The 19,889-nt window shown below is 37.7% G+C and overlaps 1 protein-coding gene across 2 annotated transcripts in view; it reads right to left on the reverse strand.

The window, feature by feature from the left end:
- The window catches only part of ALKAL1 (ALK and LTK ligand 1), a 98,794-nt gene that overhangs the window by 15,130 nt on the left and 63,775 nt on the right, over positions 1–19,889 (reverse strand). For both annotated transcript variants that reach the window (XM_075213510.1, XM_075213509.1), the window contains one exon: positions 3,595–3,648. In XM_075213510.1, the coding sequence (XP_075069611.1) occupies positions 3,595–3,648 (54 nt within the window). The remainder of the gene's footprint in view (positions 1–3,594; positions 3,649–19,889) is intronic.

A 19,889-nucleotide genomic window follows, 5' to 3' on the forward strand; every position in this document is an offset into this window, starting at 1 on the left:
TATGTATGTTAGCAAGAAAGCAACCGATTAGCAAATGAAAACAGATGCAAATTCTGACGCGCCAATCATAAGAAGATAGGGCTTTCAGGGGAGGTACTTCAATGGACACACAGTTTCCACATGGATAACAATTTAACAAGTAAGTAAAGTGACACGTTCCTGTCCAACAAGAAAGTATTAAACCGCGGTATGATGCATAATCACCCTCAAATTGAATAGAAGTCCACCTTCACAAATACACGGCTGGGAATACCGCTAGCGCCGTACAGCACACAACTCAAAGTGCGGTATCTCGTTGATCCTGTGCGCTTCAAATCCACAATTCAATAGGTGAAAGGGCTTCAATTGGAAAGAGATATTCCATGGCAGAAGTATACACTGTGTTGAACAGACGAACATTAGAGGCATTCAAAGCAATAGTGATATGATGACACCTGGCCAGACATGTTTCATCATTAGCACGATTTCCACAGAGGCAACATAAGTGGTGTGCATGCTCCAATTTCCAACTGCACCTTTATAAAGGCCTGCCCATTAATTAAATGTTCATCCTGTGTGTCAATCTGAAATTGATCTGTTTAACCCATTAATGGTGTTCCTCAAGATTTTATCTATATAATACATATAACATGACAATAATTATAGACAATAAATTGAATTCATGAACTCACACTATAATTTTAAAAGGAAAATTCCTTCACATGATTCATATGTAAATAAATAAATGAGCATTCAATACAATGACTCATAAAAATCCTAAAACAATCCTAAAAAAAATCCTAAAAAAGGCGAAAGAGAGAGCACTTGTAATTACATTATATCCTAATCCAAAAGATTAAAAATTTGGGTTGGGCATGTTTGCAAGCTGCTTGTCACAATGCCATAATACCCTGTGCATATATTTGTGCACAGAAAATAAAGTTTATGCACCTTTTAGTTAGGAGTATAGCAAGGTGTAGGAAATCTGAGAATGAGTAAAGGAGTTTATCACCTACGGACAAGACTACGTTTTTAGGTATTACATGTGTGTTTCAAAAACTTTTAGTAAATACTTTGTTCTACCTTCCAATTTCTAAGTCTGTATTTTCATCCAAAGCCTTTATGTTGTATAAACAATGTTGTGTATTCTTATTGTTGCTCTTTTCCCACATTATAGGTCTGATTCATTAACTCACTTAAATGCTTATATTTGCCGTATTTTGCATTAAATTACACTGCGTATGCCAAGAAACACCAGTGAATGCAAGGACATCCAATTAATCTTCAAACGCAAAACAAATTTTCGACAGCTAACAATTTCATGGGCAGAACGGGGAGGGGAAGAGGCATATGCACACATAGTCAATGTACAGTAAGGATGTGCCAAGCTCGAGAGCACATTCAATTCAAGCTTTGGGCATCTCAAAGGTACATGCTTTTCAGTCGTAACACCTGCATCAACTACAGGTGTAAGTGATAGTGTTGACGGTCGGGTATGTATGCTAGGACATGTGTTTTCAATCAAGAGCAACTGTAAAAATGCATTTTATGTACAGTAGACATTAATAACATCCTGATAAATGTATTTCAAGGGGGAAAAAATGAAATAAAAAATGTTTTTTCCATTAATGATTATTTTATTAACGGGTAAAAATAATAGATTTTATTTCTGTGCATTTTGCTGGGACTTTATATTCCACATATGTATTGTACACATCTTGCATTGTATTGTGTCTGTCTCAAAACAGCAAGTTCCGTATACAGTATGCAAGACATACCTAGATCCGTATTCAACAAGAGACAATTCTTCAGAACCGCTTCTAGTTGAATATGGACAAGTGTATGCCTGAATTATGTGCATTTTTAAAAATGCACACAATACGCATACTTGCCAAATCTCCCAGAATATCCCGGAGACTCACGGATTCAGGGTATGTCTCCCGGACTCCCAGGAGAATATGGCAGCCTCCCGCATCTGCCCACAATTAGATCCAAAAATGCAGCAATTCTTGTGGAATTGCGGCATTTGACCCCCCCTCTCCCCTCCCGCTGTAAAATGACGCCATCACGGGGTGGGGCCAAAATAATGTGATTTGCATAGCCCCGTCCCCAAAACGCCCACCTCCCCAGGCAGCTCCCGGGTGCTGACTTAAGAAAGTCGTCAAGTATGACAATACGTTCATTTTTGTGTATCTTAATGAATCATGCCCTATATGTCTTCTCTGTGAAATAAATTCATTTGTAGCCACAAAACAATGTTGTGCCATAATCAAGGGCCATGAAAATAACTTTTGCATAGATGTTTTAAAGATTTTTGTGAAAAACACATAAAGAAGCAAGAAGAATGAAGCATGTATTGAATAAAATTTGTAGAAGGGCATGTGTAAACATGTGTGGCAGCACGGTGGCTCAGTGGTTTCACTTCTGGCTCACAGCGCTGGCGTCTTGAGTTCAATTCCCGACCATGACCTTATCTATGTGGAGTTTGTATGTTTGGTGTCTTGTGGCCGTTCCAGAGACACCTCACTCTGATTTTTTTTTACAATTGAACCTGCCCCTTAAAGTAGAGCTCCCTTTAAATGTGATGATTACCTAGTAATAAAACGTGTTTCATTTTAATCATGGTTTTTCATAATACTGTAGGATTGTAATACTGTATGACTCACATGTAAAGTAATTTATAACAAAAATCTTTAGTCTGGGTCACATACAGTATTAGGCTGTATGCGCTATTTAACATGTAGGTGTGGGGATGCATTCATAAATTCATCTTTTACAATAAAATAATAATGTGGAGTTTTAGAATATTCTCAGGCAGTGTTATATACAGTAAATATAAACATAATATAATTCACTGTTTGAGAAACCTTGCTGGAAGTATTTCTGAATCAATTGCATCTGTGTTTTATAGCAATGATGTTTGAATACTACTTTACTTTCATGTACATTACCAATCGGTGCCTGTTTAATACTAGGAAATAGACTGAATTGTAAATAATTATGCTTACTTTAAAAACGTATTAATAAGTGTTGCAAACACACGGGCATTTATAGCAGAATACGGCGAAATCTGCATTTAGAAAACTGTAAAGAAAATTTTCTGAAAAAAAGATGGCAGCACAACATATAAATGGTCCATACGTGCATATAGGACAATATAAAGTGAATAGGCCACACCCCTATCTGACAAACCACAACTAGATCCACTGAAACTATGTCAATTTTGGGCAAGAACGTTCCCATTTCTTGGAGGCTAAAAACTGAGTGGGCAAAAGTGAGGTGTACATTTATTTTGGCTGGTGAGCAAAGTGATCATTGCGATTAAAAGAGAGAGCTGGTGGACACATTTCTAAGCATTGAAGTGAGCAAATATATCCCTAAGTGTTTTTTGCACCCTTGTGTAATATATGACATCTTTGGCAAAATCTTGCTATGTAGCCCACACATGTAAACAATAACTGTTTGTTTAATCATCTAAGAACAGTGACCTAGGGGCTTTCTCTACTATAGGACCAGCCCTGGGGCAATTGCCCCCTTTTCCCCCTGGCCCAACCAGCCCCTAATAATTTGAAATATTGTTGAATGTTGGAAAATGAAAATAATCATTATCCTTACCTGTAAAATGATTTATGAACTTTTCTTTAAGGTTGGAATCACTGGACAAAACTTCTGAAAAAAACATACAAACATTAATATTAATATGTATTCATCTCATTGACAGAATAAGAGACCTTTCCATTATTAATAAATTGGATGTATGAGCTTTGTTTTATATAATGTTATGTTTGACACTATTAACTATATTCCTGACATTCCTATCTTTAACTATAAACCCCTTAATTGTGACTGCCTGATTAAATTCCCTTCCTCTTACCTTGACACTGGGCCTGATTCATTAAGGAAAGTTAAGTTAAGCAAAAAATTGAGTAAGTTTTCTTACTCAAGCTTTCTGGACAAAACCATGTTGCAATGCGAGGGGAGCAAATGAGTTTATTGTTTTGCACATAAGGAAAATACTGGCTGTTTTTTCATCTAACAATCAAATGCTTGATGGCTTATTTGAACACTGAAATTTAAAGCTGATCTAGGACATGCCCGACTGGAATTATAAATCTGCTATTACATTTTGAATTTACCTCCCCATGAAATGCAACATGGTTTTGCCTTACTTACTTTTGCTTAACTTTCCTTAATGTATCAGGCCAACTATCCCCTGCCAGGAGCGGCTTTGCTCTCATCTACTCAATGACACGATCAGCACGTACTTTGTGCTTCTGTGAACACTAAGATGATTTAATTGGCTTCTCTATCACCACCCATTTCAAAACTGGGAACACACACATGTACATGAGATGAATAATAATAACATGCAGGTGCCCTGATCTTAATCTTTTGTACTTCAAAAGGCACTATTTGGCAGCTGTCTTCCTCAAGAAACTCTTTAACGTTATGCAGAATTTATCAGTGCTTGCACAATTGCTGCAAAACATGAATACCTCTTGTTGCCAAGAGACTGTGCAGTTTTGCCCAGAACAAATTTACTATCGATTTACAGTATTAATTTTTGGATGGAAGACAGGGGACATATAAGACTTTCTTATATTGATAATGTGGAAAAATGTAAAATAGATCAAAACAGATACAGGTAGGTCCACAACTTTTACAGGGATAGTAAATTATATTTACATTATTACAGATTTGGTGCACTCATATTGGACCCTTTATAGCTGAACATTTTATACATTTTATTTTACCCTTGTATTAAAAGATAGTCTCTTAGAACAGAATTTTATATTGATACATGTGGCCAGAAGGTAATTTGCCTCCTTCCTGTATGTCAGCCCATTAAAATACAAAATGCTGATTGTTAGGTGGCAATGTAACATGTTCTAGTTGTAAATTAATTTTACAACAAATTGTTAAAAAGTACACGTTACCATATTTTTTAAGAGATCAGGATCATAGCTCAGGGTTATTAACCTGAAATTTATGCATGGTATTATTATTATTATTATTAATATTTATTTATAAGGCGCCACAAGGCATCCGCAGCGCCGCACAGAGACAAACAAAATCACAACAAAATGGGAGACAGCACAGTACAGTAAACACAGCAACTCAGTACGCTCAATGTACAGCTAGAGAGGTCGGGGAAGGGGGAGGGAGGATCCGCAAACGACGGGGCCCAAGAAGGAGGGCGCGGAAGACAGGGAGACCCCCAGGGGGGAGGAGGGAGCGAGAGTGGACATGGGGTGGAGGACCCTCGAGGAGGAGGGCTAAGTAGCTGGAGAGCAGAGTTAGAAGTGGTGGAAACAGGAGGAGAGATGGCCCTGCTCAGAGGAGCGTACAATCTAAGGGGAGGAGTGGACAGACAGAGAGACGCAGGGGAGAGAGGGAGAGTAGGGGGACAGAGGCAGAAGATAAGGTAGGAAGTTAAGTGGGAGACAGAAAGGCTTTAAGAAAAAGGTGGGTTTTTAGGGCCCGTTTGAAGCTGGACAGATTAGGGGAAGTTCTGATGGAGGGAGGGAGCTTGTTCCAGTGGAGGGGGGCAGGGGAAGTCTTGGATACGTGCGTGGGAGGAAGTTATAAGGGGGGAAGAGAGGCGACGGTCAGAGGCAGAACGGAGAGGGTGGGATGGAGCATGAATAGAGAGGAGGGTGGAGATGTATGGCGCAGTGGAGTTGGCGAGGGCCTTGTAGGTGAGTGTGAGGAGCTTAAAGAGGATTCTGAAGGGGAATGGGAGCCAGTGAAGGGCTAGGTAGAGGGGGGAGACAAAAGAGGAGCGGCGAGAGAGGAAAATAAGCCTAGCTGCAGCGTTAAGGACGGATCGAAGGGGATCGAGATGAGAGTGGGGGAGGCCAGTGAGGAGGAGGTTGCAGTAGTCCAGGCGGGAGATGATCAGAGAGTGGATAAGGCATTTGGTGGCATCTTGGGAGAGGAAGGGCCGGATGCGAGCGATGTTGCGCAGCTGGAAGCGGCAGGATTTAGCAAGAGAGAGGATGTGGGGGCCAAAGGAAAGAGAGGAGTCGAGGATGACACCAAGGCAGCGAAGTTGGGGGACAGGGGAGATAGAGGTGTTGTCGACAGTGATGGAGAGGTCAGAAGGGGATGGGGTATGAGAGGGAGGAAAAACTATGAGCTCAGTTTTGGCAAGGTTAAGTTTGAGGAATCGAGAGGACATCCAGGAGGAGATGGCAGAGAGGCAGGCGGACACCCTAGAGAGGAGGGAGGGAGAGAGATCAGGAGAGGAGAGGTATAGTTGAGTGTCGTCAGCATAAAGGTGGTAGCTGAAGCCGAAGGAGCTGATGAGTTCACCCAGGGAGGAGGTGTAGTAATGGTAATGGCTTTATGGCGGGCCTGAGAACAGGGCAAAACCAAACAATTAAGTTCTCCAATTTCCCCTCATAGAATATGCCTACGTTTACTCTTAAATTCACAATCTATAACACTGGAACATCTGCAAGGAGACCAGATCAGTGCCTAGACCAGAAGATTGGTGGACAATGGACCTGCAAAGTGCAGCCGTGTAACAAAGGACAATAGACTTAGGTCCTCATTTACAGTTAGGAGCAAAGCAAAATAAAGGTGCAAATTTGCTCCTGGACAAGCCATGTTACATGTATGGGGTACAAATGCATTATTTTATCTTTTTGCATTCACGTAAAGTATTGGCTGATTTTACATGTAGCACATTTCAGAGTTGAGTTGTGTACTCAGTAAAGACTTGCATACTATAAGTGAGACTGTAAGTATTTTGTTTTTAGAACGACCCCATTTTTCAGCACTTAAAATAGTCAAAAAGGGAAAATTACATTTAGCAAAAAATATAAACAGGCCCACTTGCTTTCAATCCAAGTACAGTATCTGCATTGACACAGTCATTTACACACAAAATACTTTAAAACAAAGGTTATCATTCACAACAATAAGGGAGTAAAACATAGAACGTCTCAGTATAGTACTTTACATGCAGTGTGAAACTTTCAAGAGATAAAGATATTGTGCATCCATACTCCTGTATGACATTAATAAGGACAACAAAGAAGGAAAGAGGAATAGAGCGCAACTGTCGCAAGAAAATGGAGAACAATAGAAAGCAAGTCCAGAAAACAGCTTTAAAATCCTAAAAGTTAAAATGACAATCCAGGTGCATCTTCTCTTCCTGAGAATTCCACCATGTGAGCTATGCCGGTGGAAAAGATCTCACTAAAGCAACCATGCACTTCCTCACTGCTTGAGATTACAATTTACATTCATTCGCCCACTGATCTGTAAGCTTGCATCACAGATGCTTATGCTGTGAGCTGGTGCATGAAGCATTACTGACTTGGGCTCAAATCATCTCTCATGTGACCTGACCTTTGCTCAGACCATAGAAGCTAATCTTTGCTTTCTTTTGTATGACATATGCAATAATATAGTTCTAGTATCATATTGCATGTAAACCTATTAATCTGGCTACCACAGAAAACTGAATTTCATTGTAAAGGTTTACAGAAATGGAAAAAAAAATGGTACCTTTATTTTAGTCTTACTAGAGAACCATCCCTGAAAAAAAAATGATCCGAAATATTTCATAGATAAATAAAATGAGCTTTATAACATATCTTTAATGTGGGCAATACAATCGTATAGTGGTCAGTAATGCTGCTGTCATGAAACCTACTGGTAGGTTTATTGGCTTCTATCAAAAGGTAATATAGTGTGTGCGTGTATGTGTGTGTGTGTGTGTGTGTATATATGTGTGTGTGTGTGTGTGTTTCACGTACATAGTACTTCATTGTCTAGTGCTGTGGGATCTATCGATATTAATAATGTTGCTTATAGAGCCACCTATAGTTATAGTCAGTGTGCTTAACCCTGGAACACACTGTCCATTACACCAACCAAGGTATGGAGGCTACAAAATATCAAACAGCTTGAAACCTCTGTAAACCATATTTCTGCGCCAAGATCACTGGATATTTTGCTTGACAGCAATCCTGAGCAATGGGAAGAATATAGCAACATTTCATTAGCTGCGGGGATTTGATTTACTTTTGGTTACAGGTACAAATTGTTTTCCATCCAGTAATAGTAACAGTGATAATATCCATGGCACTCTGATATTGCTTGTTTGATTCATGACAGATGTTGATATTACAGTGATGACATTGGATTACAGTGGCAGTTGTAATCCATCCTACTAACACGTCAATAACATGGGCTACATCTCCCTGAGATGTTGACTTTCATCATAAATCAATAAATGTGGCTTCATTCCCCTGAAACATCAACTTCAGTTGATTGCATCCCACTGAAACATTAACTTATATTAGAAATCAATAAATAGACTGTGTCCCTCTGAAACGTTAACTTCCTTAATTAATAAAATAGGGATGTCTTTCATTAAACTTCTAATGTACCCCAAATCAAAATTCCGGGCTGCCTTCCACTGAAATATTAAATTGTAATATTATTTTTTTAGAAATGGCTACATTCCAAGTTGGTGTTGTTATCTATAAACAATAACCTTGACTTAATCTCACTGAGGACTTAATTATTCAAAAATCAATAAAGTAGGCTGGCTCCTAATGAGAAATCATCTTCTATCATGAATTAATATAGTGGGGTGACTTTAAGTGAGATATTAACGTCTGTTATCATAATAGACTTCTGTTGTAAATCAATACCTGAGGAAATTCAATTAGCAAAGTGTGTTCTCTCTAAATTAAACCTCTATCTTTCTAAATCAATAAACTTAATTGTATATAACTAGGAATTGTAGTTCTCTAAGGAATAGATAAAATTAAGTTTCTCTGTCTGAAGCATTGACTTCAGTGATGAGGTAGCGTCCCCAAATCCCTGTGTTGTCTAGTTCAATTACAGTAATTGATGTCACCAGACTGAAGCCACTGCTAGCCAATCTTGTGTCACTTTCCCAGTGAGATAACATGCCCCCCCCCCTTCCCACATACCAGTGGCGGATCCAGGGGGGGGGGCGATCGCCCCCCCTACCAGGGGCTTGCTGCCGACAGCTGCACACTGTGCAGGTCCGTTCAGCAGTGACAGTGTGCTGCCCGGCTGCTCTGATTGTGTTTTAAACACAATCAGAGCAGCGGGACAGCACACTTTCACTGCTGAACGGACCTGCACATAATGTGCAGCCGCCGGCAGCCTTAGAACACAGAAAGGGGGCGGGGCCTAATTCGCCCCCCCTAAAATCGCCTGGGGTAGGACAAATGTCTGGGTCCGCCCCTGCCACATACACCCACACCAACTTTAAATCTCACGAGAATGCAATCAAACTTTAAGCTGGAAGAGTCAGAATACTTTTTACTCAACAAAGTGGTTTTGCTTCTACCATGAATTGATAAAGTAAGCTGAGTCACACTGAAATATTGAACTGTCGTCAATCAACAAATAGTTCTATGATTTTTGCTCGTGCATAATGTGCTATTTAATTTAAGCAGTTGGAGAGTCACTCTTTGTGCTTATAGATACTTTTCCAAAACAATATTTGTATACACAATTATACATGTTTGGTGTTAAGTAAAATGTGAAATTAATTCCTGCTACATCCTAAACAATATAATGTACAACATAATACACAACATACAATAATACCCTATTAAAGCCGTATCGAAATGCACAGACATTTATTAAAACATATTTAAGCATATGTCACTAAATTAATCTGCCTCATAGATAATGATGATTACAGATGCCATGAATTTGTGTTTGATGTTGCATATTTCCCATTCTTTATATAAGTACATCTTATGACTTAAGAAATGACTCCAGGAATTAAAGCATATGATTCATCAAACACATAAGAATCAGAGTGGCACATGCACGTCCAGCACATAATCTGCATACTGTATTCTGCTACTAAGTACCTTATGTTTTTTAATGTATCAAAATGTAATGGACTCTACAAACATCACTTCTACATAATGATATTAAAGACTACACCATTCTGGAGTCAAGACCATCTTTCCATTTTTCCAACATTTTCAATTTCAAATTCCCAGATGTGTTAGAAAAGATGGAAACTGTCGTATTCGTGTTCCAGTTAATATATCTTGAGGATGATTTAGTTAAGTGCAGATTTTCCTCTGGAACAGATATAAGTAAACTATGCTGCACTGCAAAGGATTACAAATGCAAATCTTATTTACATGCAGGGCAAGAATTGCCTGCTCTTACATGCTGCACCCCCATACTGACCAGCTATATTTTTACACTGCATGGTAGAGTTGGTCTAGGCCATACCCCACTCACAACTCTAAACAAGTTTCTGCATTTTACATTGCCTGCATCATATAATGTTTATTTCCAGTGCAAATTGAGCTGGATTTGATTGTACTAAAAAACTGTGAATTCGCCTCTTTGAGTATACAGTACAGTACACACAATAACTTGCATAAAGATCATTTCAGTCCTATATCTCACAATAGATACACTACATAAACACAGGGGGCCTGTTTAAATCTGGACATGTGCCCGATTGCATTAAGGGAATGGAGGCCCCTGGGCTAAGGGGCCCTCCATTCCCCGCGAGGCCCCCAATGTGAGCCGTCCGCTGCCCCCCACCCCCCGCGAGGACCCCCCCAAGCACTTACCTGTCAGTGCAGTCCTCCGTCCCGGCGCGCTGTAAGCTCCTTACTGAGGAGATCTCGCGAGAGTTCATGAACTCTCGCGAGATATCCTCAGTAAGCAGACTACAGCGCGCCGGGACGGAGGACTGCACTGACAGTACTCAGCAGCATCGATCGGGCCGGGGGCGCCCCCGCCCCCGACCGATCAATATTGCTGCTGAGGAGTTTGAAGGGCCCCCTGGATGCCCGAGGCCCCTGGGCTATAGCCCAGTTAGACCTCGGGTTAATCCGGCCCTGCACAGATCTGACAAAACCCCTTACTACTTGAGAGTGAGAACGGGGGAGGTAAGAGAAGAACTAACTTAGGCAAACATAAGCCATGTGCAATCAGGGCATGGTCACACAAATGTAGCTGGTTAAAATCCTGTATTCAAGCATAAGTTACCAAGTTTTCATCTACATCTATATCGTTTGTACCTGCTAGATGTTTAGGAGGTGTGTGAAAAATTTACTTTGTTTATTACCTTCCACGCATGTTTCTTAGTAGCCAGAAACACTGTACACATTGAAGATTTCTTTTCTCACAAGTAGCATATGTTCGCATTTATGTGTTTTATTTATTTAGATATTTATTTTAAAATAATAGTTGAAATCTAAAAAAAAATCTCAAATATATGGATTATATTGAAAAAAATTTTGGTTAATTTTATTTTGCTGTTCTTCGTTGCTTTGTTATTTGTTGTTACCAGTTGTTATTTAAATTTATAGTTATATAAAAGTTAGTTAAAATATATTGAAAAAAAATCCAAGTATGTGTGTTCTTATATGAAATCATTGTAAATACACATGTAGTAAGTACAGTTTACTATCAATTTTTCCAAAAAACTACTTCCGCCTGTATGTGCTTATGGCGAAAGTATGTCCTATTTATATGGAACATGTTTCTACTCCTAGGCACAACGTATATTAAGAAACATTTGTATTGGAATACAGACATAAATACCCAAAAGCTGCATGCTCTTTTGAAACAAGTAAATTACACACAATTTGTGCTTCAGCTTGAATCAAGCTCAGGGTGTTTGTGTTTATATTTTATTTTTTCTAAACAAGAAACATTTTGAAAGGCTCTTTTGGGTAGTTTTACTACAGCTTCTAAAAAGGAGAGTTGGAGGTGTTGCCCATAGCAACTAATCAGATTCTAAATATATTATTCTAGTATGTACTAGATAAATTATAGCCATAATCTGATTGGTTGCTATTAGCAACACCTCCACCTTGCATTTTTAGATGTCTTAGTAAATCTACGCCTTGGTGTTTTGCACACACGATTCCATCCTATATGCTCAGCTAAACAGTAACACCATACTGACCTACCTTGGGGTAAATGTATCAAGCTGAGAGTTTTGCAGCAGGTTTGAATAGTGGAGATGTTGCCTATAGCAACCAATCAGACTCTAGCTATCATTTTGTAGAATGTACTAAATAAATAATAGCTAGAATCTGATTGGATTTTCAAACCCGCTGGAAATCTCTCAGCTTGATACATTTATCCCCTTGTGTTGTCTACCTCCGGGAGATCCTGGAAAAGGGGTGTGGTGGGAGGGCAGTAGGGGGCTAGGCATGGTGAATCGCATCATTTTGACCTTGCCCTCCTCTACAAAGTCAGCATTTTTATCAATGGGTGGGGCCAAAATTACGCAATACGCCATTAATTGCGTCACTGAGGCCCTTTGGGAACTGTATGCGTGAGAATTGCCTTCTCTCCCGGGAGTCTGGGTGACATACTGGGAATTCAGGAGTCTCCTGAACATTTGAGGAGAGTAGACAAGTATGAGTAACACTGTTATGCAAAGAAAGGGCTTCTATTGTCCATGGAAGGGATGAGGGTGGTCTGACCATGTTGCATGAATTAAATAACTGCAGTCTTCTCTTTCTTTACACTAATAAACATAATTATTTCTATTAATGTTGTGCACACAATAGAATACAGATATTGTCATGTACATCATTGTTCAACGTACCAATAAAGTATAAGTGCTTAATTTGTCATTTTGAAGCAAGAAAACAAGCATTTTTGTCTCTTAATTTCAAACATTTTGCTGCCCACTAAACCTGATGCTTGCTGGTCCATTTGCCTATATTTGCATGATTATATGGCTTTCCTTTCCTTATTATAAACAATTCAAGTATTTTTAGTTTCTAGGGAATTACAGGCACCTGTGGAATTTCCATCCCTGCTGTTTCCTCTTAAATTATTATACTGAATTTAGAAAGCAGACATATATTTTTACAATAGAGCCTATAGGTATTTTACATTTTTCACAGGTAGCCATCTGTTGCTTTGTTTATGGAACCAGGGGTCACCAAGGGAGGTGTACAATTTGTGCCACCCCCAAAATAATCCATGTATACTTAACCATTTATAACAGACTCAAAAAAGAACTAGACAATATCAAAATTAGGTGATTTGGACCCACATGAGAAGAACACCTAGGGCCAGATTTACTAAACTACGGGTTTAAAAAAGTGGAGATGTTGCCTGTAGCAACCAATCAGCTTCTAGCTATCATTTGTTTAGTACATTCTACAAAATGACAGCTAGAACCTGATTGGTTGCTATAGGCAACATCTTCACTTTTTCAAACCCGCAGTTTAGTAAATCTGGCCCCCAAAAAGAATCTAAGCTGAACATACTTTCTCAACTAAGTGTAGATTTTGTGTTGTTTTTTTGTTATCGATGACCCTAATCTCTGTTCACAGAATTACCTAAATCCCTAATTTATAAAAATATAAATAAATATAAACATAAAACAAATTCAACAACCAAAAAAAATTGATTTCTTGAAAACAAAACAAAAACCACCACTGTAGATTATTTCATTCACTTTCTTTTCTCTAATGTTTTCAATTTATGCAGCTAACAATGCATAGTAACTTTAGCATTTTTTTTTTATATTGTTAATCCTGATGTGACCTACTTTTAGTCTTGTGAAAAGCTTAAGACAGTCAAATCTGTTTTCATTTAAGCAAAGGTCTTTCATAAACATAAAAAATGCATACTGTTGTGTGTTGACTCAACTATATATTACGTTATGATACACATTCTCTGAAAGAAAAACATAAGATAACACACATTTAGATTCTGAATTGGACACCTGAACCTAAATGTGAATTTGTAGCTAGAAATTATACACATATATATATATATATATATATATATATATATATATATATATGTAAGCTGCTATAGTACAGTAGTACTGTATACATATATGTATATATATATATAATTAATAAGTAGCAAACTTTTTTTTTTTAACTATAGACGCAAAATATATGTGATCCATATAGGTGGAAAAGAATACTTCTCCAAATACTCCTTTATAATATATGAATGAGTACAGTAATTATAAGAACAGTCAGGGAAGGATTTTTTTCAATTTTCTAAGGATAGGCAGAGTCCTAACTTGGTATCTAATGACTGGGCTTTGTGGGTGAGGTAGTCAGACATGACCAGTTGAACTACAGTATTATGGAATGCAGCCAGCTTTCTTGCAACATTTACAAACAACTGTTTTCCTGAGTGTAACAGTAATGTTTCATTAAAGTAAACCACCAATAGTAGTCATCTGCCCACTAAAGTATTACCTTGTGGAAAGAGAAATAAAATGGAGGTCATAGCCCTCTGTACTACCTTATCAAACTCACTTCAACCAGTTATTTAAATAGGTTAGTTAGAACTTTATGCCCAATTTGTCCCAGAAGATAGAAGGCCATGTATGCTTTGTAAATTATCTTATCATCAATTGGGTGAAAATATTGCCATTCCCTTTTAAAATGCTCAGTTATCCATCCCCATCATGCAGAACATAAGGTTGAAAGAATAACTAGGGACTTTGGAGAAGCAGTTGAGGGTAACTGTTTATGATAAGGATGCTTTTCAAGTGTGCTGACAGATGAGAGAGAGTGGAGGCAGGTAGATGTCATTTAATATAGTTAGGGGCAGATGTGACTAATACAGAAAGAGAGATCATAAAATAAATTTATGTTATGTAGACTATAAAAATTATGTCATATGATATTTTCCTTTGAAGTGGCACTATACTGTTGTCAAGTTTAATGACTTTCACCACTTCTAAGTAGATTTTAGGTCCACTTTGGAGGTTACTAAACCAGTATACTATGCACCTGATGAGCACTGCAAAATGTCTTGGTTTTGCACCAATGTTCATGGATATTCGAACTTCCCTCCATTTTCAGAGGATGTTTCTGCAACCAAGGACCACACCTAGGTTTGTAGGGAGTTGGAAAATACTCCAGAATTTCACTGTACAAAAATTTAAAGCACCCATCAATGTTCAAGCTCCTACACCTCTAGTGGCTTTTTCAATCAAATAAGTGTTTCAGTTCCTCTACTAAACTACTGCTCAGGTTTAGCCTTATTTGTAGCTTAAATAAATTAAGAAAGTGAGGGAACAATGGGACTGTTTTATTAGCATGTGTGTAGTCCAGTAGTGCGACATTGAGGCGCAAAATAAATCTCATTGATTCAGTTCATTCCAGAAATAAACAGAAGCCTGACCTCAACACCTCAACCTCTTTTCACATGGCCAATGCTGTTCAAGGTAAAAAGTAAATAAATAATATAAAAAATTGCAGCATGCTCTCCAAATCCTCAACTAGCACCAGTCAAGCATATGGTCACCATGCCAGAGTGAAAACTAGCCCCAGGTTGGTCAACACAGAACTGGTTCCAGTAGTAGGGAGCCTCAATTTAATACCACTCCTTCACTAATCAATTGTTTCCTACTTGGTTTATCCTCATTTATGACTTACATTAATCAGGGAAGTAAAGGGACATCGGGGGGTAAATGTATGAAGCTCGGATTTCTGCAAGTCTCCGGAAATCAGCGACTTTGCAGAGGAAATTTAAAGCGGCAATGTCTTATAAATGCAAACTTGCCTTTACAAGCCATTGTATAATCTGAAATCAAATCCAGAGTTCAGTGGCTCACAGGGGAGTTGTGACGGACTTGTAGTGCTGCTCAATCCTTTGCTCCTGCAAAATTGAAAACCAGTGCGGGTACAGGTATCAAGAGGAAGAGGAAGTATCCTCTCCCTCCTGCTTCTATTTTGAACTCATGCTGCTAATCACCACTCTACTAGTAAAATTATAGCCTTCAATTATTGCCAAACTTTGGCTATATATAATGACAGGTCATAGCAAAAGAGAGCCCATGTCACTACATTCAGCTGTTACTGGGCAGTACCAAATTACTTCTGTGCAAGAAAAAATAATTAGTGATACAATGGGCTTATCAATAAAATGTAAGATGCAACTTAATTAAAATATTTTCTCCATAAGCTACACTGTTTATGTACAGGAGGACTCAATACACCCTATCCTATTTCACATGGCTGAATTCAGCATAGCTGCAGGTAATGGTTGGCTTTGAGGAAATTGACCCCATGTTTGCTACACTGGTGGATCAATACATTAAATAGGTAACAAAAGAAACAACTTAACTGGAAATAGAAACTGGGTATTTTTTTTCTGTTAGAATGTTTGTAGTACTAGTTGCTGCAGAAATCATGAAGGAAGAAATGACTTGTGCTTGTTTAACAAGCCTATAACATATATAGTACTGAAACGCTGACTGAGGTATTTTGATAGAGCATGTGCCAAATTTGCATATCACTTTTGACTTAACCAATTTTGAAGATTTATATGTTCTCTTAAACTGACCCTGACCAGGAAATGATTTGTTATAATCTTTGGATTTCATGAATCAGTATGATTGCAAATTATATTGTCCAGTTTTACACCCCCCACTAGCTATCGTGTATGTTTTTAATGAATGTTAAAATTGAATTAGGACTCATCGGTCAATAAAAAAAACTGAGCTAGCTATACAATCATACTCTGTTGAATGTTTTCCAATCAGAAAACAGTTTCTAAAGGATCCACTTTGTACATGTCTAGATTTACAGACAATTGAAATTTCATTGTCTCTTATGACAGAGTGATCCAACATGAATTAGGTTGACAGGAGTGTTTGGGGGCAGGTGAGATCATAAGACATAGGCAATTGAATCCAATGTCTATCTAGACAAGCAAAATGCTCTAAACTTACTTAATCAGACTTTTGAAGAAGTCTTGCAATAAAAAATATCATTTTATTATATATTCATATCTTACCACAATTTTAAACCACAATTACCATTTTCATATATTTGGGATGTGCCAGTTATACCTGAAATAACTTTTTAATTCTTTAACCTAGCCAAGAAAATTGTATATTGTTGGCTTTTTCTAGGACAACTTGGGCATTCTTTTGATAGCGTAGTGGAATACATATTTTCTTTTATTTACACAGGGAAATAGGCGAAAAATAGGAAGAAAAAAACACATTTTGAAATAGTAAGCCATTTAAAAAAACAGGAAGGCTTTACACTCACACAAAGGCCAAACCCATTCATTTAACCCAAAGTTTAATTAGCTAGATTAAATAGAGATATAAATATGTTTACTTTTAATTACCATTAAATCTGTATACCTATGTATGCTTTTAATTAGAGAGATAAATACTGGATTATAGGATAGAAATGCAGGATTAGAGTAATCAACCGTTATATGTTTACATGATGTTTGTAAATCTTATGTTTCTTTTTTGTATATAAATATGTACCAAAATCATATATAAACACACTCATACATCCCAGCAAATGTTGGTTACATATTTATACACAAAAAAGAAACATAAGATTTACAAACATCATGGTAACATTGAAGCATCTGAAAATTATCAATGTTAATCATCATCTATTTATATAACACCACTAATTCCGCAGCACTGTACAGAGAACTCATTCAAATCAGTCCCTGCCCCATTGGGCTTACAGTCTAAATTGCCTAACACACACACACACTAGGGTCAATTTGTTAGCAGCCAATTGACCTACCAGTATGTTATTGGAGTGTGGAAGGAAACCCACGGGAGAACATACAAACTCCTCAAAAATAAGGCCATGGTCGGGAATTGAGCTTATGACCCTAGTGCTGTAAGGCAGAAGTGCTAACCACTTAGCCACCGTGCTGCCCAGTACCACTATATTAAATTTAGATGTCAAACAAATATTATAAAAGGACCACATGCATAAAAAAGACATTAGGATTTACAAGAGGATATTGAGGATCAAAAGAAAGTTGGGGTGGGCCTATTATTTACAATGTTTAAAGTGGTAAATAAATCTCTTTAATCATTCAATCTACCAAGGCACACTTGAAACCACTAACTTAGCCTTTTGAAACAAAAAAATTTCATTTAAAATCTTAATTTTCATCTTTTTTATCCCTAATTTTTTCCCCCAATAATAAAAACACTACTTGAAACAATTTCTTCAGCTTTTTTTATTATAGGTGCATGGCTTAAAAGCCAGTTTACCTTCAAAATATATATTTTCAGTAGCTCAGGTAGTGTTTTAAAGTAAAAGCAGTAACAGCAGTTAAGTGGCATAAAAACTGTGAGGAAAACAAATATGACCTATTACAGGACCGTCTCTTCCATTGGGCACGATGGGCAGGTGCCCAGGGGCCCTACAGGCAAGGGGGGGCCCGTCCGAATCCTAAAAAAAAAATACTTACCTTGCGGTCACATCAGCGGTGATCCGGCTCCCTCCCTGGTCCCCTCTTTCGTGCTGAGCTCGCAGTGAATGCTGGGCGTGATGTCACACCCAGCAGTCACTGCAACCACAGCACGGAAGAGGACAGAAGAGACTCAGCGGCGCAGAAAAAAGAAGAGGATCGGACTTAAGGTAAGTTAAGGGGGCCCCTGTATATATATATATATATATATATATATTTTTTTTTTTTTTTATATATATATGTAAAAAAAAAGTGATTATATATATAATCACGTTTTTTTTTACATACATATATATTTTTTTTACACACACATACACACACTATTTATATATATATATATATTTTTAGGGGCCCGGTACACTGCATTGCCCGAGGGGCCCATAAAGTAGTTAAGGTGGCCCTGACCTATTATAATATAATTTCAAGCTACATTTTAGTGCAAATGTAAAAACAAATTGAAAAAAATGTAAAATTATAAAACATTTAAATAATAAAATAATTCAGTTATGTTTACCAAGTAAAACAAAGTTTTCTTTAGTGTTTAATTTTTTTTAACCTGCTTAATACATAATTTCAAGCTAGTATATTATATCAAAGAAATGTCATTATCATTTTTACTTCTTGTTCACAGCATATGCAGGCTATTAACATGTTGTAATTGTTATTACTCAGAAAGTACCTGGTTTTAATCTTATGTCAAAATACATATATTTATATAAATTTCAACAGGTTATTTAACTACACTGTAAAGTATATTAAATCCATATGTTTAAATGCAAAGTTTACTAAAATAGTAAAATATAGAAAGTAGTTTTCAAAATTTTCCAAGTTTGGGAAATATGGCCAATGCTGAAAACATCTGTTACCATTTACTCCTAAGTGAAGGGGTTTAAGGGGTACGTTATTCCTTACAATACATAAGAGGTTTTTATATATTAAAAATGATTAGTAATGACATAAAGCCTCATACATATATAGGTATAATTTACAAAAATGTTTGCACATTAACATCACAGGCATCTTTTAAAAGTGTGTCGAGCAGATTCAGTTAACAACAATCCATTGCAAGTGTGCCAAATTATCACACGCAATTAATTGAATTGTCTTTTTGCGTTCGTCCTATACTTGCATAGAGGGGAAATAGCATTAGTGCAAAAAGTTATTTTTGGATGCAATTGCACAAAAAGCTAAAGATTTGTAGATCGAGAAGATAAAAATTTATTGTACATACAGAGACAGCAGGTATCATGCAGAGAGCTGCATTGAGCCACACAGAGATAACTCATATTGTGAAGGGAGCTGCTTTGATGCCTTCACTGCATACTTGCCAACGTTGAATAGTTGGCCTGCGGGAGATCCTAGAGTGGGGGCGTGGTCGGACGGTAGAAGGGGCAGGCGAATCGCATCATTTTGGCCCCGCCACTAGTGGAAAAAATTACGATTTCATTGTGGGAAGTGGGGCCAAAATGACACGATTCATCGAGAAGGATGCTGGAATGCGCAAGGCTTGCCTGCTCCCCTGGAATTCGGGAGTCTCCCAGACATTCCGGGAGAGTGGACAAGTAGGATACACTGACAGCAGGAATCATGAAGCTAAGTTGCTTACTGGGTTTGTGAGAGATCCTATAGGAAGTTATAAACAACTACAGGAAGAGTTGAGGCAGCACTCTCTAACCCATTTGACT

The sequence above is a fragment of the Mixophyes fleayi genome, chromosome 5, assembly GCF_038048845.1.
Source record: "Mixophyes fleayi isolate aMixFle1 chromosome 5, aMixFle1.hap1, whole genome shotgun sequence".
Lineage (NCBI taxonomy): Eukaryota > Metazoa > Chordata > Amphibia > Anura > Limnodynastidae > Mixophyes > Mixophyes fleayi.